At 44.9% G+C, this 21094-nt stretch overlaps 2 protein-coding genes across 3 annotated transcripts in view; both read right to left on the reverse strand.

The window, feature by feature from the left end:
• The window catches only part of LOC137541998 (melanoregulin-like), a 49865-nt gene extending 36643 nt beyond the window's left edge, over positions 1–13222 (reverse strand). The window contains exon 1 of the mRNA XM_068263588.1: positions 13143–13222. The gene's annotated coding sequence lies outside the window, so the exon portion shown is untranslated. The remainder of the gene's footprint in view (positions 1–13142) is intronic.
• STARD3 (StAR related lipid transfer domain containing 3) overlaps positions 7833–21094 on the reverse strand; it is a 71786-nt gene continuing 58524 nt past the window's right edge. For both annotated transcript variants that reach the window (XM_068263586.1, XM_068263587.1), the window contains exons 13-14: positions 19181–19274; positions 7833–13760 (exon numbers count right to left, since the gene is read on the reverse strand). In XM_068263586.1, coding sequence (XP_068119687.1) covers positions 13653–13760; positions 19181–19274 — 202 coding nt within the window. In that variant the 3' untranslated portion in view covers positions 7833–13652. The remainder of the gene's footprint in view (positions 13761–19180; positions 19275–21094) is intronic.

The raw sequence follows: 21094 nt of genomic DNA on the forward strand, positions 1-21094 counted from the left end.
TTTCAGGGGATTAGTGATAGATGCTGGAGGGGCTGTGGGGCAAAAGGTACACTGATTCATCTGGTGTGGGAATGTCTGGTTATTTCAAGTTTTTGGAATGATGTGTTGGAATGTATTGGGAGACTGTGTGAGGAATGTGGCGATTGGGATCCTGTGCAAGTGCTGTTGCATGGAACATCCTTATCTGTTAGTAGATATGAGAGATTGCTTGCTCCGCAACTATTTATAGCAGCTAAAAGTTTAATTCCTGTAAAATGGAATTGCCAGGGTTCTCCTACTCTTAAAGAATGGATTGGCAGACAGAGTGTAATGATCTGCTCTGCTGTCTGCACAGGCAGGCAGCTTTTTGACCATTTTTTAGGTTTATATGCTGCAGGTCCCTGGAAAGGAGACCTGTCTTCACTCTGCAAGTTCAGAGTTGCTGTTCTGGTGAGGGGTTTGCATTCACTTATCTGGCTATTGATAGCTCGCCTCTCTTGAAGGCTTGCAGTATAAATACCATTTCCTCCCAGAATTCCCTGCTGGTCATAAAGGTTTGGTTCTGCTAGACTTGCCTTGAGTTTCAGCTCTCTGCTATCTGTTTGCTTTATTATCTTAGAGTAGTTATCCTTGGGAGTGCACTAGCATTCCTTCTAGCGCAGTCAGGTTGTTTGTTATCTGTATTGCCTTGTTCTGTCTTATCTGTTACGATTGTTCTGTTGCCAGCGGTAGCTGACAGGGAATCGCTCTGTCTGTTTGGATCACATTCGCCCTAGCGTTAGAGGCGGTGGATCTCTCTGTATTCTGTCTTGGAGTGTAAGCCGGAGCAGCGGTTGCTACTGGTTGCTCCATTTGTCTCTCTTGTCTGGAACGAACGCTTGCTGTTGTCTGGGTGAGGCAACCGATTAGCAAGCGTTCGCGTTCTCTGTTTGTTTTCGTGTCTCATTTGTTAGTCAGGGTTGGTACGCTTTGTCGCTGTTGCGCTTAACGTGCGGTGACGATGCCTGGCACGCGCTTTGTCGCTATTGCGCTTAACATGTGGTGACCGCGTGTAGCTAGTCCTGTCTGCTCCTTCGTGTTGGATATAGTTTGTTATTGGTTCTGTCTTTATTCTGCCTATGATCTGTCTTTACTCGGTCTTGTGTCTCTATTAGCAATCGCCATTCTTGCGATTGCTTTCCCACTTGGTCTTCGTTTTTTTCTTCTTCCCCCCATTTTTCCTTTCTTACTATGACTATGTTTCCTGCTGCTTTTCCTTAAATTTTTTTCCAGGGTCCCTCTCCTTAGTACCCCTCTTTTCTGTTGTCCTCTTTCTCTTTCTCCTACCCCCTTTCCATTTTCTTCCTCTTTTCTCCCCCCCCCCCCCCGCCCCCCTTCTTTGTGCAAGATCCCCTCTATATACCCTTTTTTCAAAATCACAAACTCACTGCATGTAGCATTTTTTTAGCGATTCATTCAAAAATCGCTCTGAAAATCGTTTCACAAAATCGCACTCACAAATTGCTAGCCATTGCTATTGCGATTTTGGCGTGTACTAGCCCAGAGAGAGGAGGAGTGGAGAGAAATTGAGAATAGCCTGAGACAGAGCAGAGAGCTTATCTGTATTGCAGTCCCACATCACACAGAGGCTACTTGCATGCAATAGGATTTCTGTCCCTGCCAGTCTCTCACACAAGTCAGAAAGCAGCCCTCCTGGAGTCTAGGGACTGTCAAAAAATGTTCAACTTGTATAACACCTTATCCACACATGCTGATATTGATATGGTGGAGGGGTGTTGCCCCTTATTTCCTTATCTACAGAGAGCAACTTTTAATCCTGAGTTAGGACAGATCTAATCTCCTCACCTGCCTATACAGTGGTTACCTAGGAGGTAACCCACGTTTGTGAGTATATACATTATATACTTTTCATTTCCAACCCCTTGTTTTGCATACTACACTATATTGGGCTCTCGGTATTTATTTTGTCTTTATCCACACATGCAGTCATTATAACAATGAGGAGAGACCAGACAGATTTTTGCCCACGGACCCTCCAGGCAAGCTCTGTATCATGCTATGTATATTTACCAGCTTGCCTGCCCTCTAATTGCACTTTTATCAGCTAGCCTTGTGTCTCACATTGCCTTACAACAACAAACCTGAATACACCACACCAGCCCTAAATCACTGAATAAAAGGCAGCCTGGGGGGAGATGGCCCCCCTTCCCCCCTGGCCAGTGTGGGTCTGCCTGCCACTGCAGCTGAGCTGAACATGCAGGCATATGGGAACAGTCTGAAAGATAACCTGGGGGGCCCAGCAGAGGTCAGAGGCCCCAGGGCATTTGCCCCTTTTGCCTCTATGGTAGCGCCGGCTCTGGCCGCTCAGCTGCTTGGTTGCCTGGCAACCAGTGGCTTTTCCCTCTCCCACGGATACTGTGATGTGTAATTGGCCGGCAGGGAGCGTCACCAGACATCATGCGTGACAGAGGCGGAAGCGGAGAGTTTCTCCAATTGTGTACCCTGAGGGGCATGGCCTCTCCCCCCGGCAGACGCGCGGCTCGGAGCGGTGCCATTTCATGGCGAAGCTCGGCAGTGGGAGGTAGGCCGCATTGAGCGGTGAGTCTAATTTTGTGTATTTAAATGTTTAATGTTGGATTGACACGCTGTATATCTATTTTGTGTCTCAAGGCTATTTTTTATGCATGCACGGGGGAAGGTTGAAGGAGTTAAATAAACAGGTGACTTGTTGAAACTGCAACTGGTGCCTGGATCCTTCTCTTCTTTTAAGTGCATGAGATACTTCTGACATTTGGAGGCACAGTTGTCACAGCACCCACATCTTCTCCACTGTTAGTGCCGGCTTTCATTTCTTCTTTTTTAATTGATGCCATCAGTATAGGTAGCAGTTTATAGAGGCCTTCAGTATAGGTAGCAGGGTATAGGGGCCTTCAGTGTAGGTAGCAAGGTATATGTGCCTTAAGTATAGGTAGCTTGGCATAAGTGCCTTCAGTATAGGTAGAAGGGTATAGGGGCCTTCAGTATAGGTAGCAAAATATATGTTCCCTCAGTATAGGTAGCAAGGTATATGTGCCTTCAGTATAGGTAGCAAGGTATCTGAGCCTCAGTATAGGCAGCAAGGTATATGTGCCTTCAGTATAGGTAGCAGGGTATAGGGGCCTTCAGTATAGGTAGTAAGGTATGTGTGCCTTCAGTATAGCTAGAAGGATATGGGAGCCTTCTGTATAGGTAGCAAGGTATACGGGCCTTCAGTATAGGTAGCAGGGTATATGTGTCTTCAGTACAGGTAGCAAGGTATATGAGCCTCAGTATAGGTAACAAGGTAAATGTGCCTTCCGTATAGGTAGCCAGCTATATGAGCCTCAGTATAGGTAGCAGGGTATATGTGCCTTCAGTATAGGTAGCAGGGCGTAGCAGCCTTCAGTATAGATAGTGTGGTATATGTGCCTTCAGTATAGGTAGCAAGGTATAGGGGCCTTCAGTATAGCTAGCTCGGTATAGGTGCCTTCAATATAGGTAGCAGGGTATAGGGGCCTTTAGTATAGTTAGGAAGGTATATGTGCCTTCAGTATAGGTAGCAAGGTATACATGCCTTCAGTATAGGTAGCAAGGTATAGGGGCCTTCAGGGTAGGTAGCAGGGTATACAAGCCTTCAGTATAGGTAGAAGGGTATAAGGGCCTTCAGTATAGCTAGCAAGGTTATAGGGGTCTTCAGTACAGGTAGCAAGGTATATGTGCCCTCAGTATAGGTAGCAGGGTATAGGGGCCTTCAGTATAGGTAGCAAGGTATATATGCCTTCAGTATAGGCAGAAGGGTACAGGGGCCTTCAGTATAGGTAGCAAGGTATAAGGGACAAGAATGCACAGGATAATACAGGAGGACTTTCGAGGCCCTGCTGTATATGAGAATCAACTTCAAATCCTTTAACAACAAACTGTTATGGAGGACAAGTCTGCCATCCATTCATTCAAGTGAAAGGTATACATTGACTGCCAGGTATAATGCAATGTGCAGTCACAGATGCAGTGAAAGGTATGCAGTGACTGCAAACAGCTGTTTGTGTAGTGACAGCCGTGCTGGACTGTTGCGCACCATGACGAGAGTGCAAGTGATGGCGGCTTTCCAGCCCATATGGTCGGGCTGAGGTAGCTCAATGACAGAACAACAGTGACTGTTCAGCTGATCGAATTTGGTCTGTCCACAATGAAGCAATGACCTTATCTTGGGTGTGCCCCCAACACTTTCATATAGCCGGCGGTCATTGCTTCACGGTGATACGCAAGCCCCTTCACTGCAGCAAGGTAAAGGTATATAAAACTGCGTGCTGTCACACAGGTGCAGTGAAAGGTATGCAGTGACTGGTATCAATACAATGTGCAGCTGTCACACACAGGTACACTGAACAGGTATGCAGTGACTGGTATATAACACTGCATGCTGTCAAGCAGGTGCAGTGAACATGAACAGGTATGCACGGACTGGTATTACAAATGTGCAGCTGTCACACACAGGTGCAGTGAAAAGATAGGCACTGAATGTGCAGGGCCTGGCACAGTATAGCAATTAGCAAGGGCCAGCTGCGACAGACAGGGCTGTATATGCAAGTGTCAGTGGGCCACACACACACAAAAAATACATCACAAGAACATTAGCTCTCAAAAGAGCTGTTTTGGGGTGCTTTTTAGAACTAAGTATCGGCCAGGAGCAAGCTAACAAGCCTAACTAAGCTTTCCCAAATCTCTGCAGCAACTCTCTCCCTTCTCCCACTACCTATGCAATACAGTGAGAGAACATGGCTGACACAGCTGCCTTTTATAAAAGGGGGGGGGGGCTCCAGGAGGGAGTGTAGCCTGATTGGCTACCATGTGTCTGCTGACTGTGATGCAGAGGGTAAAAGTTTAGCCCATTGATGTAGTATAGGGGGCAGGTTCGAACTTGCATAAAGTTCACGTTTGATCGCGAACCCACGATGTTCCCACAAATAAGTTTGCATGCAAACCGTTCGTGCTATCTCTATCTGTAAAATTCTTAGCCAAAGACTGTGAACAAGCATGCAGGTCAGATGCTTCTGACTGGATTAGCCACCTGCTTGTTTGTGGTGTTATTCAGACACTACTGCAGCCACAGTGATGAGCAGGATAGTCAAGCTACTGGCATTGATTAAAAGGGTAAGGGTGTGTGTGTGTGTGTGTGTGTGTGTGCGTGCGTGCGTGCTTTGTTGGCAGTTTCAGCATTTGAAGCTAAATGACCTCCTGGCCAATGTCAGATCCTCAGGGTGCATACACACATCCAATTTTGATTAGCCACCAATGACTGGCCAATTTTGCCACCTCCAAGTAGTGTGAGGGTCAACAGTTTGAATACTATACAGCTGGTGTAGGTAAGCTCTTATACTACATGGACATGGCAAAATTGGCCATTAAAAATTTGATGTGTACCCCTATTTTCATAACATCAAGCACCAACTCTTCCAAGGATGGATAGTGATGGATACTCTTTAGAAGCCTCTTGCTGAACCTGTGGTATTGAGACCTGAGTTATAATTCCAGGACTGGCATTTATAAAGACCTAGAACTCTCAAGGTTCCATTTGTGTTGTGAGGTGCTGTCCATCTGGTAGAACACAGATACTCTGATGGCACTTTTGGAGATTCTGGATTTTGAATTTGTAGCATGACAGTAGTTTACTCTGCATGTTCTTTAAATTACTATGTCATTGAGAAGCACTTCTATTTGCTACTAGAATCAATTGAAGCAGCGGTATAGCTAATATTTTGGGAACTCATAGCAGAATTTGATGAAGCGATCAGACCTGGGCACTTGAGAGCAATGCTACCTGCCCCTATCCAATAGGATAGAAGTTGACTGGCCAATATTAATTCCTATGCAATGTACATTGCAAACAGTCTACAGTCAGTGAGACAAAGTCAAAGTGTGGAGAAAACAAATAGTAAAATAAATAGTGAATCCATTTACCGCTTGGGCCCCCTTTGCTCCAGGGCCCTATTGTAGTTGCAATAGCTGCTATGGCTATTGCTAGGCCTCTAAATTGTACCTCATTTTGGAAGTCCTCTTTCCCTCCGGTATAAAAGACAGAACCTGTCATGACAGGTTCTGCCTTGATAATACAGGAATGGGGTGTGTGCATCTCAGTGTTACTTACCTGATCAGGTAATTCATCCATTTAGATGAGTGTCTCCTCCCCTCCCCCCGCCCCCTTTGGAAATGCAGCCGTAGCAGGTATTTTTCAAATTACCTGCATCTCACTGACCATCCCAGATGAACAGCAATTGGAGACCTAAGTGTAGTTCTTGAGACTGGTCACCTTGTGGTACATGCTTATGGTGAATAGTTGGCAACAATTACATATAATTAATGAGATGTAAGTTATTCTGAGTTGATGGAGAATTATGCAAATTTTGTATGGTTTGCTCAATTCAAATTCATGCAGCTTGAGAACTGCACAGTTCAATTCCATCTGGGATTCCATTGGTCCATTTTCAAACTGCATACGGTAATTTTGCATACACCTTTTGCATAATCCTGAATCAGCTCAGAATTATTTGCATTTCATTGCCCATCCTCAGGGACAATAATAAAGGCCCTTTGCATAGGACCTCTTACCATAGCTGAGGATTCCACTCTATAAAGCTGATGATAGTTGGTCTATCTGAAGCAGGTCATTTCAGAGCACGCTCTTACCCATGCTGCACCTGACCTCGGTGTCACTATAGACACAATGTTATGAAGTGTATAGCTACGCAGCAGTATACAACTGTAATTACCCCCAAAAAATATGGATGTCTGAGCCTTTCTGTTCCTCTCTTCATCTCCTCTTTCCACCGGCCCTGCCTCAGATGTAGAAGAAGCTTTTGGGTCGCCTTGGAAGGTCATGGATCTCCAAGTACTTCCGTGCATGTGGTAACTTGTGCGTGCACAGTATGGAGCTGCTCATCTTTGCAAGTACTCAGAGACCCAAAGAGGCAGTCAGCTGGAGATAAGAACAGGGGCCTGGCAGTAAAACGGACGAGAAGGCTCTAAGGGATCCAGAGCCCTCCCTCCTCTTAGGTTTTTTTTTTGGGAGGTTAGTTGTCCTTTAACTCATAAAACACATATTCTGTCTTGCTTCCATACAATCTATTCATGTATTATCCTAGTTGCTATTAATGATGGTCAATGAGAGATAAATCATTCCCAGTTAATGCAGGGTTATGCAATATGCCAAGGTGGAATTTGATTGGTCCATTTTCAAAGTGCATAAATTTGCATAATCCTGCATCAGCACAGAATTATTTAATCTCATTTACCATCCCTTATTGCTATTAAAATCTGTCTTGTCCAATTTTGAGTTTACTTGGGCTTTAAAAAAAAAATATATCTGTCAGCTTCCATACCTTCAGTCACACCTGAAACCAGCCAGTGGAGTCACAGAGTGTGATCTGCATACCCATTCTGGGTCTGTGATTTGAATTATCTAAAAGACACCTGAAGTCAGAGGAATATGGAGGCTACCATATTGATTTCCAGTTGCCTGTCGGTCCTGTTGATATTTCATGTATCAGTAGTGTCTGAATCACACATCTGAAACAAGCAGGTGGCTAATCTAGTCAGACCTGAGTCGGAGCACCTGATCTGCATGCTTGTTTATGGCTCAGCAGTACAGCCAGGCAATTTGCATTGTTTAAAAAGAAATACATTTGTCAGACTCCATATCCCTCTCTGTTCAGGCGTTAAAGCAAAGGGTTTTGTTCCCCAAAGATATTCTTAATCTCCATTTCTCTCACCACATTTCCTTTCAAAGATATTATCATCTGTTTCCCCCTCCCAAAGCTTGAAGGATCCACAACAGTCAATTAGATTTAATCAAGATTTTTTTTTCTTTCCCAAAAAATATGAAAAACAAATTTTTGAATCAGTTCTTGTTAGAAAATAAATGTACCCAAAATTGAATCAATTGAAAAAAACACAGCAATAATCAGTAATAGTTTCAGTAACCACAATATTGGATAAGGGAAATGTTAACCCAGGGCTGGACAAATCCCAATGCCATGTGAGCCAAGGTACTGTAGAAATGGCAGCTAGCTCCCGTTTGTTTACATTTTCTTTAGTCAGTGCAGCGGATGCCCAGATTTCATGATGGCTCCTGGACTGGACACACTGTCCCCGAAAATTCCATATTCATTTGTGCAGCCCTGGGTTTACAGTTTGCATAATACCCTTTACCACCTGCAGGCAGGCTACAGGCCAATTTCACACAGGCTCTTGTCAGTCTGCAACCTACAATTCTGTATGTGTTGAATATGCTGGAGGTTGTTCAACAGCAACACCACACAAGAGGACTAGTGCTAAAAGTGAGTGAATCGATCAGCAGATCACAAGGAGCTGGATAAATCCAGATTTTTGTGTTATTAAAATAATGGTTAAAGTCAATGGAATGATTCATGTGAGGTTGGAATCAGAATATCCAAAAGCAGTAATACAGACTCCTGCACAGGAGCTGAAAGGGCCAGAAGCTCCAAGTGTTGTCCATGTGGGTGCAGGTAGGCAGCTAAATGGGGTTATCTAGGCAATAGGAAGGCCAAAGGCCACCCTTGCTAGCAGTGCAAAGAACGTCAGTGATTACCACCGATACATACTTACCAGTAATAAATCTTTTGTATTAGGCTCCACTCCAGTCCTCAGTGTCAGTATTGCAAAAGTGGTTAATCCTGAAGAAGTGGCTGCCCCCTTGCCTGATGTGAAGGACAGAGGTTCCTGCCACCCCCAATGATATAATCATGCCTTGATATATGGGACAAATTGGGCACCAGAGCAGGTCAGGGGCAGCATTGGACTTAGAAGAGCAAATAAAACATGATGCTGCCTTTATTTTTAGGGAATTAACTTTTAGGGTGGCCATACATCTAGCAATGATGGGCAGACTCAACCAAGAGGAAGATTCCTCTCTGATCAAATCTGATTAGAGAGATTTGTTGGCTGCCCATATACCATAGGCTGAAGGCCTCATGACAGCATCAGCCTCTGCCCTTCTAGTGTGAATGTGTCCCACGTGCATTTATGCTTTATCTGTCCACTGTTGCCCACTTTGGTGTCGATCAGTCTTTGGTTTTCTCCATTTACGCCTCACATGCTGCTGGTGTATAGCACTTGTGTGCCACTACATACGCATCGCGTGCTGTACACGTGCAGTGTGAGTGCAAATGGAAGAAGGGTGGGTACTGCGGTGTGCAACAGCAGAGAGGTAAATTATCGGGAATCACATATCTACACGCGGGAGGGGGGGGGGATGGGGGGCAGAGCCAATGGTTCCTTTGTGTTCATCCTGATATCGCATGCTGTAACTGGCACACACCCAATCCCCAAATTGGCCCGAGATTTACCAGCACGCCCAACAGATACATGCAACCAATTTCAGCCTGAAATTGGTCGCAACACAAAAATTGGTTGCATCGTCGATTGGGCAAACTCTTGGCGGAACCGATTTCTATCAGATTCAACAAAAATGATCGAATCAGATAGTGGATCAATCGCCAAGTCAAGTGATGTATGGGCACCTTAAGAGTATGCACAATTCTAAACAATAATTAGAGTAACCTGGGGTGATGAACTGGATGAGCTGCTAAAAGCTTTAGACGACATTTGGACATCATTTACCCCCTAGATGGAGCCAATACAGAAATTTGGACAATTAAAGTGATGTAGATGCTAACAGCTAGAACATACTAGCAGGAGCTTGTAGCTGCCTAGACAAATACTGTAGTCAGCTACAAGTCTCTGCTGTAAAGCAGCTTGGGTACCATAGCCCAGGGTTTCTGACATGTCACCATAAGGTAGAACAGTATATTGTATACATAGGTAATGCGACCTATATCCCACCACAAACACTATAGGTACCCCTTCTGCTCAGTGAAATCTTGTAGCAGCAGAGCTGTATCCAGTTATGTACTCTGAACTGCCAAATGCCATATAGCTGCAACAGGTATGGAGGACGAGTTACTAAAGATATGCAGTAAAGAGGTGTATTCACGTGAAGCAACCAATCATGCAAGAGAGTAGAGGAACACTGCTGTCATTGGTTGCCAGTTTGAAGTAAACTGAAGATAAATTACAGGGAACCTTAACTGAGAGGGATATGGATGTTTCCTTTTACACAATACCAGTTGCCTGGCAGTCCTGCTGAACTCTGAATGCAGTAGTGGATGAATCACACACACCTGAAACAAGCATGCAGCTAATCCAGTCTGACTTCAGTCAGAGCACCTGATCTGCATGCTTGTTGAGTGCCTGTTGCTGAAAGCATTAGGGCCCGTTCACACTGCACGCGTTTCCAGCCGCGTTTTGGAAACGCGTGCAGGTGGCCAAAACGCACGACATCAGACATTGCATAGAGTGCAATGTCTGATGTTCACACTGCATGCGTTCCGGACCTGTGCGGTCCGGGAACGCATGCTGCACGCAGATTTTGCAAAAACGCGTGGCTGTCCCATTCACTTTTCAGTGATGGGATCAGCCACGCAACGCACACAAACGTGGATGGCCATGCGTTCGTATGCGTTGCGTTCCGCACGCATGGCCATCCGCATTTCTGATCTGAACGGGCCCTTAGAGACACAGGATCAGCAGGAGAGTCAGGCAACTGGTATTATTTTAAAAGGAAAAATACATATCTTTCGCAGTTTAGGTTCCCTTAAGGGCTCGTTCCCACTATCGCGAATCTGCATGCGTCCAACGCATGCAGATCCGCACATGTAATGCAAGTGGATGGGCCTGTTTCCACTGTAGCGTTGTTGAGGTGCGTTTTTTTCAGCGTGAAAAAAACGCACAAAAGAGCCAACGATTTCGCCTGCGTCGGGAATCCGTGCGAATCGCCGCTAATGTATTTAATAGTAAAAACGCATGCGTTTGTTACATGCGTTTTTACCCGCGATTTCGCGTGCGATTTCGCACCTTTTTCAATTTTATTTGGCCCTGGCAGTGTCATGGTTAATTTCGCATGGCACCCTGCCATGCGAAATCGTGGGTAAAAACGCATGCGGAAACGCATCCGCATGCGTTTTTACAAGCGTCGGAATGCGGCCGAAATCGCGTCGCAACAGTGGAAACGAGCCTTTAAGGTCCATAGTCAACATAGAAGCTTTAGTTCGCCTTGCTGCCTGACCTTTGTGGTATGGTGAAATGGGGGGGGGGGGGGGGGGGGGTTATGGGGTTTAATAAGATTAATAAGGTCATGAAAGCCAGGCCCCTGTACACCCATCAGGCTCTAGGCAGAGCTCTGAAGTACATAAACCTACACATTGTTTTTCATGCACCCATCCTTTACCAGCTCTGTTGCTCACCCAACCTACAATGAGCTGAACTTCCAGAAAACCGTAAGATTCCAGAGCTTGTCCAGGCTAGACGCTGGACTTATATGGGCCAAACCTGTCCCGAACAGACCCATGACTGATTAGAATTTTTTCATAGTTCTTGACTGAAATATCAATCATGTTACCACATGTTACCTTTGGTAGAACCAAGTGATGTATGGCCTTGTATACGCTTTAAGAAGAAACAAAGCGCATACAATAACAAATGTTATTGTATTGGTGTTAGTCGTGGAACAGATATGCCGTCATCAAACCAACAAATGGTGAATTGGGTGATACCTTTAATGACTAACTGCACATAGCGTTCTTGCAAGCTTTCGTAATTAACTATCTTCTTCAGGCATAATACAGAGCTGGATCAGAATGGTATGGTTTTAAACCAGTTCTGTGTCATGCTTGAAAAGTAACTTACAATCATGAAAGCTTGCAAGAACACTATGAACAGTTGGTCATTTAAGACATTATCTGAATCAACATTTGTTGGTTTCACGGCAGCGTAACCTATACTTAAACTACTAAAAAATACAAAACTATAATTGTTATTCCAACTAAATTCTCAATCCAATGACACTCAATCGACCTCTCCTTGGCGCTAGTCTAGCTTAGGGGAGCCAGCAGGAAACCTCATAGTGAAATCCTGCCAACGTGATTGGGTGGACAGCACTTTCTCAAACAGCTAGATTTTAGAGTTAGGTTGTAGTAAATATGCCCACACTATTCAGCCAATTACAATGCTTTGTTCTGTAAAGGGTGCTGTGATTGGATAATTTATCCCTATGAGGTTTTTCTGTTGGGTCCCCTAAACTAGACTAGCACCCTCTCCTTTTTTAAAAAGAGATGATCATTTGAGTATCCTAACTTGTTATGCCACATTCACTAAGCAAACACGCAACGCTATACTATGAATCTGGCTGTGTGCGAGTTTCTGCTGACAGCACATAGTTTCTCCCACAGCAAGTAGCTCATGTGTCGCAGAACTCGTGGAGAAACCGGAAGGATTTATAAGGCTCTGATTTGCCGCTCATGATCACGAGTTGCTTCAGTGTCCTGAGTGAGCTAAAGCAGGAGATAATCACCTGAGTCAATAAGTCAACACAGGTCCTGCCCCACACATATCACATGTTCACGCAAGATTGGATAGATCCTTCTATAAACTGCAAAGCTCAGCTGAGAGTGCTTATTCATGTCTAAGAAGGTTAGAGCAAGGAAAAAACAAAGGTGGAGTTGTCTCATGGTAAACTAAGGATAGTCCTTAAAAAAAATGAATTCCTGTGCATCTCACATTCCCCAAGCAAAGATGGCCAAAAGGATAATAGTGGTGCTACCATCTCAAAAACTTCCTGGTCCCAATATAAATAATTATATTGAGCTATGGTTGTGTGATTTTCCTATACAGATCTACATTCGCCACTTGCATGCAGAAACTGTATTGGAAAGAGAAGATGATTTAACGTTCACCACTAGAGCAATCCACTGCAGCCTGCTGATCTAATCACTCCCTTCTAGCTGGTAGGCACTGGCTGGTTTTTGCATTAAAAATGCTGAATAAAAACTGTGATCAATAAATTAGAAGTCGTGATTCTAGCAAAAACAAAATACTAAGACGTGTTACGTTAACGCCCGGCCAACTACATTTCTGGTACGGAAGGCGTTAATTATGAAACCAAGTTAGTGAACAATCTGAATTCCCCAGCCCGCCCCCATTTTTTTCAGTGCATTCACTCTGCTTTCTCATCTAAAGAGTCCAGCAACTCGTTCAACTCTACAGCCAACAAATGAATAGAAATGTACAGTCACCTGTAAACTGGACCTCTGCCAACCAATAGTCTTTTCACTGGAGAAAGGATCGCCCTGTATGCCCAGCATGGGGCGATCCTAACCCGAAAACAGGAAGCACTGTCAGTCAGTTTCAGAGAAAAAAAAAATAGTTGATTAGTGGCTCAGACTTTCCACTTACTCAATGTCTTCACACTATGAGGTCTTCCACAACAATGCATTGGTCAACAAATTACGTGGGGTTGTCTCAGCCATGAACACATGAAAAAAATTCATTCAGCAGGGTACGTCCATGACCCCCAGAGATGCCCTCAGAGGCAAAAATAGTTTATTCTTCTGCTAGGAAAAGAGATGCATTAAAAGGCAAGGACGAGATTGCAGAAGACACGAGGAATACTGAGTATACTGGGTGGGACGGTCCTTCATCCTGTTAATTATAACGAAGGATTAGCGTGCAAACAGCAGCTCCGGTCAGTGCTTCCTTAAGCAGACGGTGACAGCGCAGTCTCATTCTCCTAGCTGGAACACATCCTATGACTGGACACTGTAAACATCAAGGACTCTCTTGCGCAAGTGGCTGCAGAACTCAAACATGGTGGCAGCCAGGCTCTGGTGAATGAGGTAGCGAGGTAGACGGCCCTGCAAAGACAAAAAAAACTCATACATTGAGCTTTGATGTATTAAAGGGTAAGAATATCTAAATTATACTACTTAGGTTTGAGTAAATTCCATTCAAGTGGAATAAACACAAAACTTTCTGCTATAAAAAAAAAGATTAGCCCCAGCATGATAACATTTATAGATAAAAAAATTTCTTCATTACAATTTACGGAAATCCTAAAAAAAAATAAAAATAAAAAAATAAATAAATAAAAGAATTTGGTTTCACTTTGCTGGGAGCACAGACGAGGTTATGCCTCAGTGTTTACTTTATGGGGAGAGCTGCCTTGGTAGAGCTCTCCTGCAGTCTATTCACAGCTGCTGATAGAACTAATTAGACACTTTGCTGAAGAAATCAACTGATCTGTGTTCTGTGGTTGTTTAGCCAGATCATCTATATGTGGATTAAAGGACTTTTCATTGTGTGCTGTGCAAGAGTTCAGTTCCACTTTATTGTTTGCTGTGCAAGAGTTCAGTTCCGCTTTAACGTGAATCTTAACCACTTGACGACCGCAGTGTTAACCCCCCTAATGACCAGGCTCTTTTTTTGTTAAGCTGGGCTGTGCAGGCTTTTTAGCCTCCTGCACAGCCCAGTTATGAAACCCAGCAATCAGACTCTCCTTTTTTTGTCTCTAAGGGGACATGCCGCCGGAGGTGTCCAATCGCTGTGGCCGTTATTTTTTTTCTAAGCCTCTATGAGGCTCTCTCTTCCTCCCTCTATCCTTTTCCCCTCTGTGATCTTACGGATCGCCGTCCTGTTCCGCCTCTCATAGGCATCAGCCTATGAGAGGACGGTGATCCCCGATCTCGTACAGCACTGCAGGGGGACCGCAGAGCTGTACGGATGTAAACAAAGGGGATTTCTTTCCCCTTTCGTTTACAAACAGCCTGCTAGCCGCGATTGTCGGCTAGCAGGCTAATCACGGAAGTGGCAGGGAACGATCACGCATGCGCGCCGCCGTTCCCTGGGAAACTGCAGCCCCATGACTTGACGCCAATTGGCGTTAGGCAGTCCTTGGGCTGCCGCCACGCCCATTGGCGTTAGGTGGTCCCCAGGTAGTTAAGTTAAAACTAAAAAAAATATTTTAACTTATCTGGAGCTTCTTGCAGCCCCCTGGAGTCTTCCTGTGCCCACAACGCCGGCCCAAGTACCTCCGGCCAGCAGTGGCGATCCCTGCTAAGCTGGCTGGCCATGCGCCTTATCTCGCTCCCACGGGCCAAGAGCGTTCTGCACATGCGCAGTACGTGAACTTCACTACTGCCCATGTGCAGAGTGCTCCCGGCTCAGGGTCGTGCATACGCAGTAGCCGACAATTGGCGGCAACAGGCCAGCTTTGCAGGGGGTCGCTGCTGCTGGCCGAAGGGATTTGGACCTGCATTGTGGGCACAGGAGGACTCCAGGGGGCTGCAGGAAGCCCCAGGTAAGTTAAAATAATTTTTCTGTGCGACTTAAGTGTCCCTTTACGTTTCATTATTTAGAGGATGGCAACACTAAAGTAAACCCACCACTTTTACTAAAATGAAGGGAATTCATGGAGTACATATTATAGTTTTAAATTTTTCTTTAACCACTCAAGAACTGCGGTGTTAAACCCCCCTAGTGACCAGGCCATTTTTTAGAATTCAGACCACTGCAGCTATAACTGTTTATTGCTCGGTCATACAACTTACCACCCAAACTACCTCCTTTTCTTGTCACTAATACAGGTTTCTTTTGGTGCTATTTGACTGCTGCTGCAATTTTTAGTTTTTATTATATTCATCAAAAAAAGGACTGAAATTTTGTAAAAAAAAATAAAATAAAAAAAAATTTATATATATTTTTAACCTTCTGTGGTAACATTTAAAAATAAAGTAAAATTTCTATACAAGTTTTTGTCCAAATTTATTGTGCTACATGTCTGATCAATAAATATTCACTTATTGGATTTTTTGTTTGGGTAAAAGTTATAGCGTTTACAAACTATGGTACAAAAAAGTGAATTTGCGCAGTTTGAAGCAGCTCTGACTTTTCTGAGCACCTGTCATGTTTCTTGAGGTGCTAGAATGCCAGGATAGTATTAATACCCCCCAAATTACCACATTTTGGAAAGAAGACACCCCAAGGTATTCACTGAGAGGAATGGTGAGATCATAGAAGATTTAAAAAATTTTTTTGTCACAAGTTAGCAGAAAATGACACGGTTTCTGTTACAAAGTGTTTCCATTTCTGCTAATTTGTGACAAAAAAATAAAATTTGCCACGGACTCACCATGCCCCTCAGTGAATACCTTGAGTTGCCTACTTTCCAAAATTGGGTCACTTGTGGGGTACATGTACGGTCCTGGCATTTTGGGGGAAGCTAAATTGTGAGCACCCCTGTAAAGCCTAAAGGTTCTCATTAGGGCCCCTTTGCGCAGCTAGACAGCAAAAAAAAGTGTCACACGTGGTATTGCCGTACTCAGGAGAAGTAGTTTTCACACATACCCATGCTGGGTGTGAGAGATATCTCAGACCTCAATCAGATGCCAATCAGAGCTGATTACAGGCGATCAAATGTCAATCACACTGCAGCTGTTAGATGCCAAACAATGTAAACAGCAGGCAATCACTGGGCAATCAGATGCCAATCAGAGTGAAAACAGGCGATCAGATGTCAATCAACAGTGCACAGACGATCAGATGTAATTCAGACCTCAATCAGATGCCAAATAGACCTGATTACAGGCAACCAGATGTCAATCAGACCTCAGTCAGACGCCTGTCAGGGGCCAGTGAGAGGTGATCAGCGGCAATGAAGGGGGTGCAATGTGCGATGATATGGTGTCAAACTCACATGCAGGGCATGCACATCTCTGGGCACACTGGGACCACCAGAGGAGGAGGCAGCCTGTATAATACACGTTGTTTGTAAAATTTGTATTGGCTCGTTTGAAGGAACGCCACCCGCCGGCACTCCTAATTGGCCGGCGGGCGGAAGACAGAGGGGGCGGAGTAAACTGCCAGGGATGCATGCACAGGATCCCCAGCTATAGCCGCTCAGGCCATTCATGCCAATTGGCGTGGAGTAGTCAGCAAGTGGTTAAAATCAGCAGCTAATGCCCTGAGATCTGAGGATTGGTAATCTCCACACATCTTAAAAGGACTAATCAATCAGCTTTTGATTTCTGGTGATAAAGAGTAGTGATACTCTCACGAGTAATCACGAGGGCTTACTCGTAATTCAAATGAGCTTTAAAGAAAACCTATACTGAAAATTAAAAGTCAAAATAAACATACACAACTCATACTTGCCTCCCGTGCAGTCTACTCCTCAATCTATTTTTCCTCTCCTGCGCCCTGTTTGTCCACTGTGATCAATAGAATTCTCCGTCCTCCATTTTGAAAATGGCTATTACCCCATAACAGCTTTCTGGTCAGCACACTGTTAAACTGTAACATCGCCCACTTGAGCCATAGGGAAACATGGACACATCAGTTCTCCTCTCAGCTGTAACTGACAGCAACTGATATGTAACTGGCCGCAAATGATATATTTCAGTTCTGACAAAATGTTGTCAGAACTGGAAGGGATCACTGTAAGAAGAAAATGGTGAGCTTCTGAGAGGAACTGATGGCGAGGTAACTATGTAATGTTCATTTGAAGTTACCTCATGTGTTTATTTTAAATAATTTTACTCAGTACAGGTTCTCTTTAAATGCTGCAGCTGAGCGGCTGGGTGAGAATGGATTATTTACCCATAATTCCGCCATCTGCCCTGCGTTCCAACAGCTTGCACGCGTCCTATTGGTGAGGCTTGCAACGCAACCAATAGGACGTGTGCAGGGCGCACGGCGGAATTATGGGTAAATAACCCATTCTCATCCAGCCGCTCAGCTGCAGCAATTAAAGCTCATTTGAATCACGAGTAAGCCCTCTTGATAGCATCACTAATAAAGAGTCCACCATTTGTCCTTTAGTGCTTCCAAATGCTGCTCATGTGACTCTGCCACAGCCACAACACTCAACACTTTTCTCACTTAAAGGGGTTCTGTGAAGTCCTGCAAGAAACAAAAACAGACACTTACCTGAAGCTTCTATCAGCCCCCTATAACGGTTATGTCCCGCGCCGTCCTCCTCCGATCACTCATTCCCCGCCGCCGGTCCCGGTCTAGTTACGCGTCTGCGCGCTGCCGTCTTACTGCGCAGGTGCAGTACAAGAAAACCTTGTACCGCGCCTGAGCAGTAAGCTCCCGAAGACGCAAGCGCGCATTATTCATCTTGTTAGACGAACAATTGACTGGTGCCGGCGGCGGGGGAACGGGTGATCGGAGGAAGACGGCACGGGACATAACAGCTACAGGGGACTGATAAAAGCGCCAGGTAAGTGTCTGTTTTTGTTTATTGCAGGACTCCACAGAACCCCTTTAAGAGACTCGGATGTCAGGTTTGCTTTAAAGTGAAATTCTACTTCTACTGAAAAAAAAAAAAAATTATCTTACATTTCAGTTTTCAACAAACTATAAATGTCTGCTCGGAAAACAAACAGCATTTTCCATCTATAGAATAGGTATTTTAGTTAGCAACTCTCTCCTCTCCTGAGTAATTCCTTCAAAGAGAAGGGAGCACAGCAACTCTTCCTATGTAGCTCTGAAAATCAGTCATTTCTGATGAGAATCCTGTAGAAGGGCTGCATGTGTCTCTGCGCATAGAACTGGGGAAAGGGAGAAATGCTTGCAGAAATCCCCCGGCAAATCCTTGCAAGGAACCTGAACTGAGAGGATTGCTTTCTTTCCAGCAAAACTGGAATTCCATTTTAAGTCTCTGTGTAGCCCAATTATGACATACAATGTACAGTAAGTAATTCATACTGCTCTTAACAATTGTCAGTTACTGGAGACACAGAATGCAATCAGCTATTCAGCCCAGATTATTTCTTCTGCCAATTTGGCAATTGTAGCCTTTTTCTCTGCCAGTGTCACAGTACATGCGATTGCAGCCCCCGGCGCCGACAGCATCACAGCACGGCCCCCGGCGCTGACCGCATTACTGTGAGACCCACGGCGCGCAGCCCCCCTGCGCCGACAGCATCACAACGCAGCCCCCGGCGCCGACAGCATTACAGTGAGACCCACAGCACCGCCAGCGCTGCCCTCGACGCCGACCGCATTACTATGAGACCCACAGCATCGACAGCATCACAGCGCAGCCCGCGCGGCCGACAGCATCACAGCGCAGCCCCATGCGCCGAGAGCATCACAGCGCAGCCCCCAGCGCCGACAGCATCACAGCGCAGCCCCCCGGCGCCGACAGCATCACAGCGCAGTCCGAGCAATGTTAGGATTTCCACCCCATCCTCACCCAGCTACCTCAGGAGAACAAGGAACCTGTGACAACCAAGAAGCAAACTACATTCACTATTTTGCTTTGTATACATACCTTTAAATCTGTGTTTAAGATCCATATAAAGGTGCAGACAGATGGGTTACGTGAGCTCTTCAGGACTACGAACCCCCCAGGTCCATTCTCCCCCCTGTAAAGATAAACCATTCTACTGTTAACCCATTATCAAACCATCACATTCGCCACAGGATTTTTTCCACTAACTGCATTCAAAACTGAGGTTTTTTTCATACAGGCGTCTCTCCATTATATGGAGCATGCAGCACCACCAGGTGGACACTGAATGACTTCAGAAATCTTGTATAGAATAGCATGGTCAACAAGGAAAATGAGTACTGCACAAACAAACTCAAACATGTTTAAAGTGAATCAGTGGTGTGAGTAACATGGAGGCTGCCATATTTATGTCCTTTTAAGTAATACCAGTTGCCTGGCTGTGCTGTAGATCCTCTGCCTCTAATACTTTCAGCCATAGACCCTGAATAAGCATATGCAGATCAGGTGTTTCTGACAATATTGTCAGAACTGCATGCTCGTTTCTGGTGTGATTCAGATACTACTGCAGCCAAATAGATCAGGAGGCTGAGAGGCAACTGGCATTGTTCAAAAGGAAATCAATATGGCAGCCTTCATATCCTCTCACCTCGGGTTCACTTTAAAAGCTTCTAAATGCATTATATTTTTTTCCTTCAGTGATGTGGGGTGCATTTTGTATATGCTTTAAAGGGTCGTGACCCTATGCATATAAGTAAAATTCCTTATCTAGTCAGTGTGGCGTAGTTACTCCCATTCAGCCCTGTCACGGTAGGTCAGGAGGTGGAGCTTTCCACAAATGAGAAGTAACAGCTCTCGTCTGTGAAGGGCCTCACCACACCCCTTAGGCCCCTTTTACACTTAATCAGTTGGTGTGCATTAGTGTACGTTAGTACACGTTTTTTCCATAGCAGTGCATTGTGACAAAGATCTCAGTTAAAACACATTAACTGTGAAAGGTGCCATAGGAAAACATGGGCATTACTTTGAAAATCAGTTTCTTTTTCCGTTTTAACTGAGAGCAAAAAAAAAAAAAAAAAGACGCTTCAGAACCGCTCTGGTGTGCACCCTCTGACTGACGAGGCATCAGGATAATTTCTTGGCATACCAATTCCAGTGGACTTTTTTCAAGTGGATTTTATGCGATTTTTAGGTGTATGGTCCCCAATGCAATGCTATTGAAAAGCGGACTCTCAGCGCTGATATAAAAGCATACCCCCAATAACGGGCGGCTCTGGAAGTACACCATCTATTGCTGGCTTTTGAGTTAAGGACTAGTTAGGTGGAGGTGTGCGAATGTGTCAGTGTGAGAGTCGGACGACTGTGTAGATAGAAGATCGAACAGTTTGCAAAGCAAGATTTGGTCATTATTTTAATGTGTGAAAACCTGTTTTTTAATAAAAGATTATATATTCAATTAATGTTGACAGTAATATCTGTTAAGGCGCAGGAGGTCATTATTCTATTTAATCCTGTGAAGATCAATAGGCCTGTGGTGGGGAATTGGTGAAAAATTGTATCTTTAATAATGTACTGATTCAGCAATCTGTATCTAGGGCCGGATTTACCATAAGGCACTGTAGGCACGTGCCTACAGGCGCCTGATAGGTCAAAGGTGGCCCCCCCTCCTTGAATTTACCCCTCTGTGCACAGCAAAATAGTCTGAGGCGGAGCACCTCTCACATCACTCACTCCCGCTCCCACTCGCAGTGTGATGTGTATCGGGTCTCCCCTGCCCAGACCGCCCAGCCTGTTAGCGTTGCTACACAGCCAGTGACGTGGCAATTCTAATCATTTATGCACAGATCGGCATGGCAGGGAGGGGGCGGGCGGGACACGTGTGCGCTAATTTTTTTCATGCTGGCCAAGCACACACAGTTCAGTAACGGGCAGCAGTGACTGACAAGCAGCAGGGGA

Source organism: Hyperolius riggenbachi, chromosome 12, assembly GCF_040937935.1.
Source record: "Hyperolius riggenbachi isolate aHypRig1 chromosome 12, aHypRig1.pri, whole genome shotgun sequence".
NCBI classification, from domain to species: Eukaryota; Metazoa; Chordata; class Amphibia; order Anura; family Hyperoliidae; genus Hyperolius; species Hyperolius riggenbachi.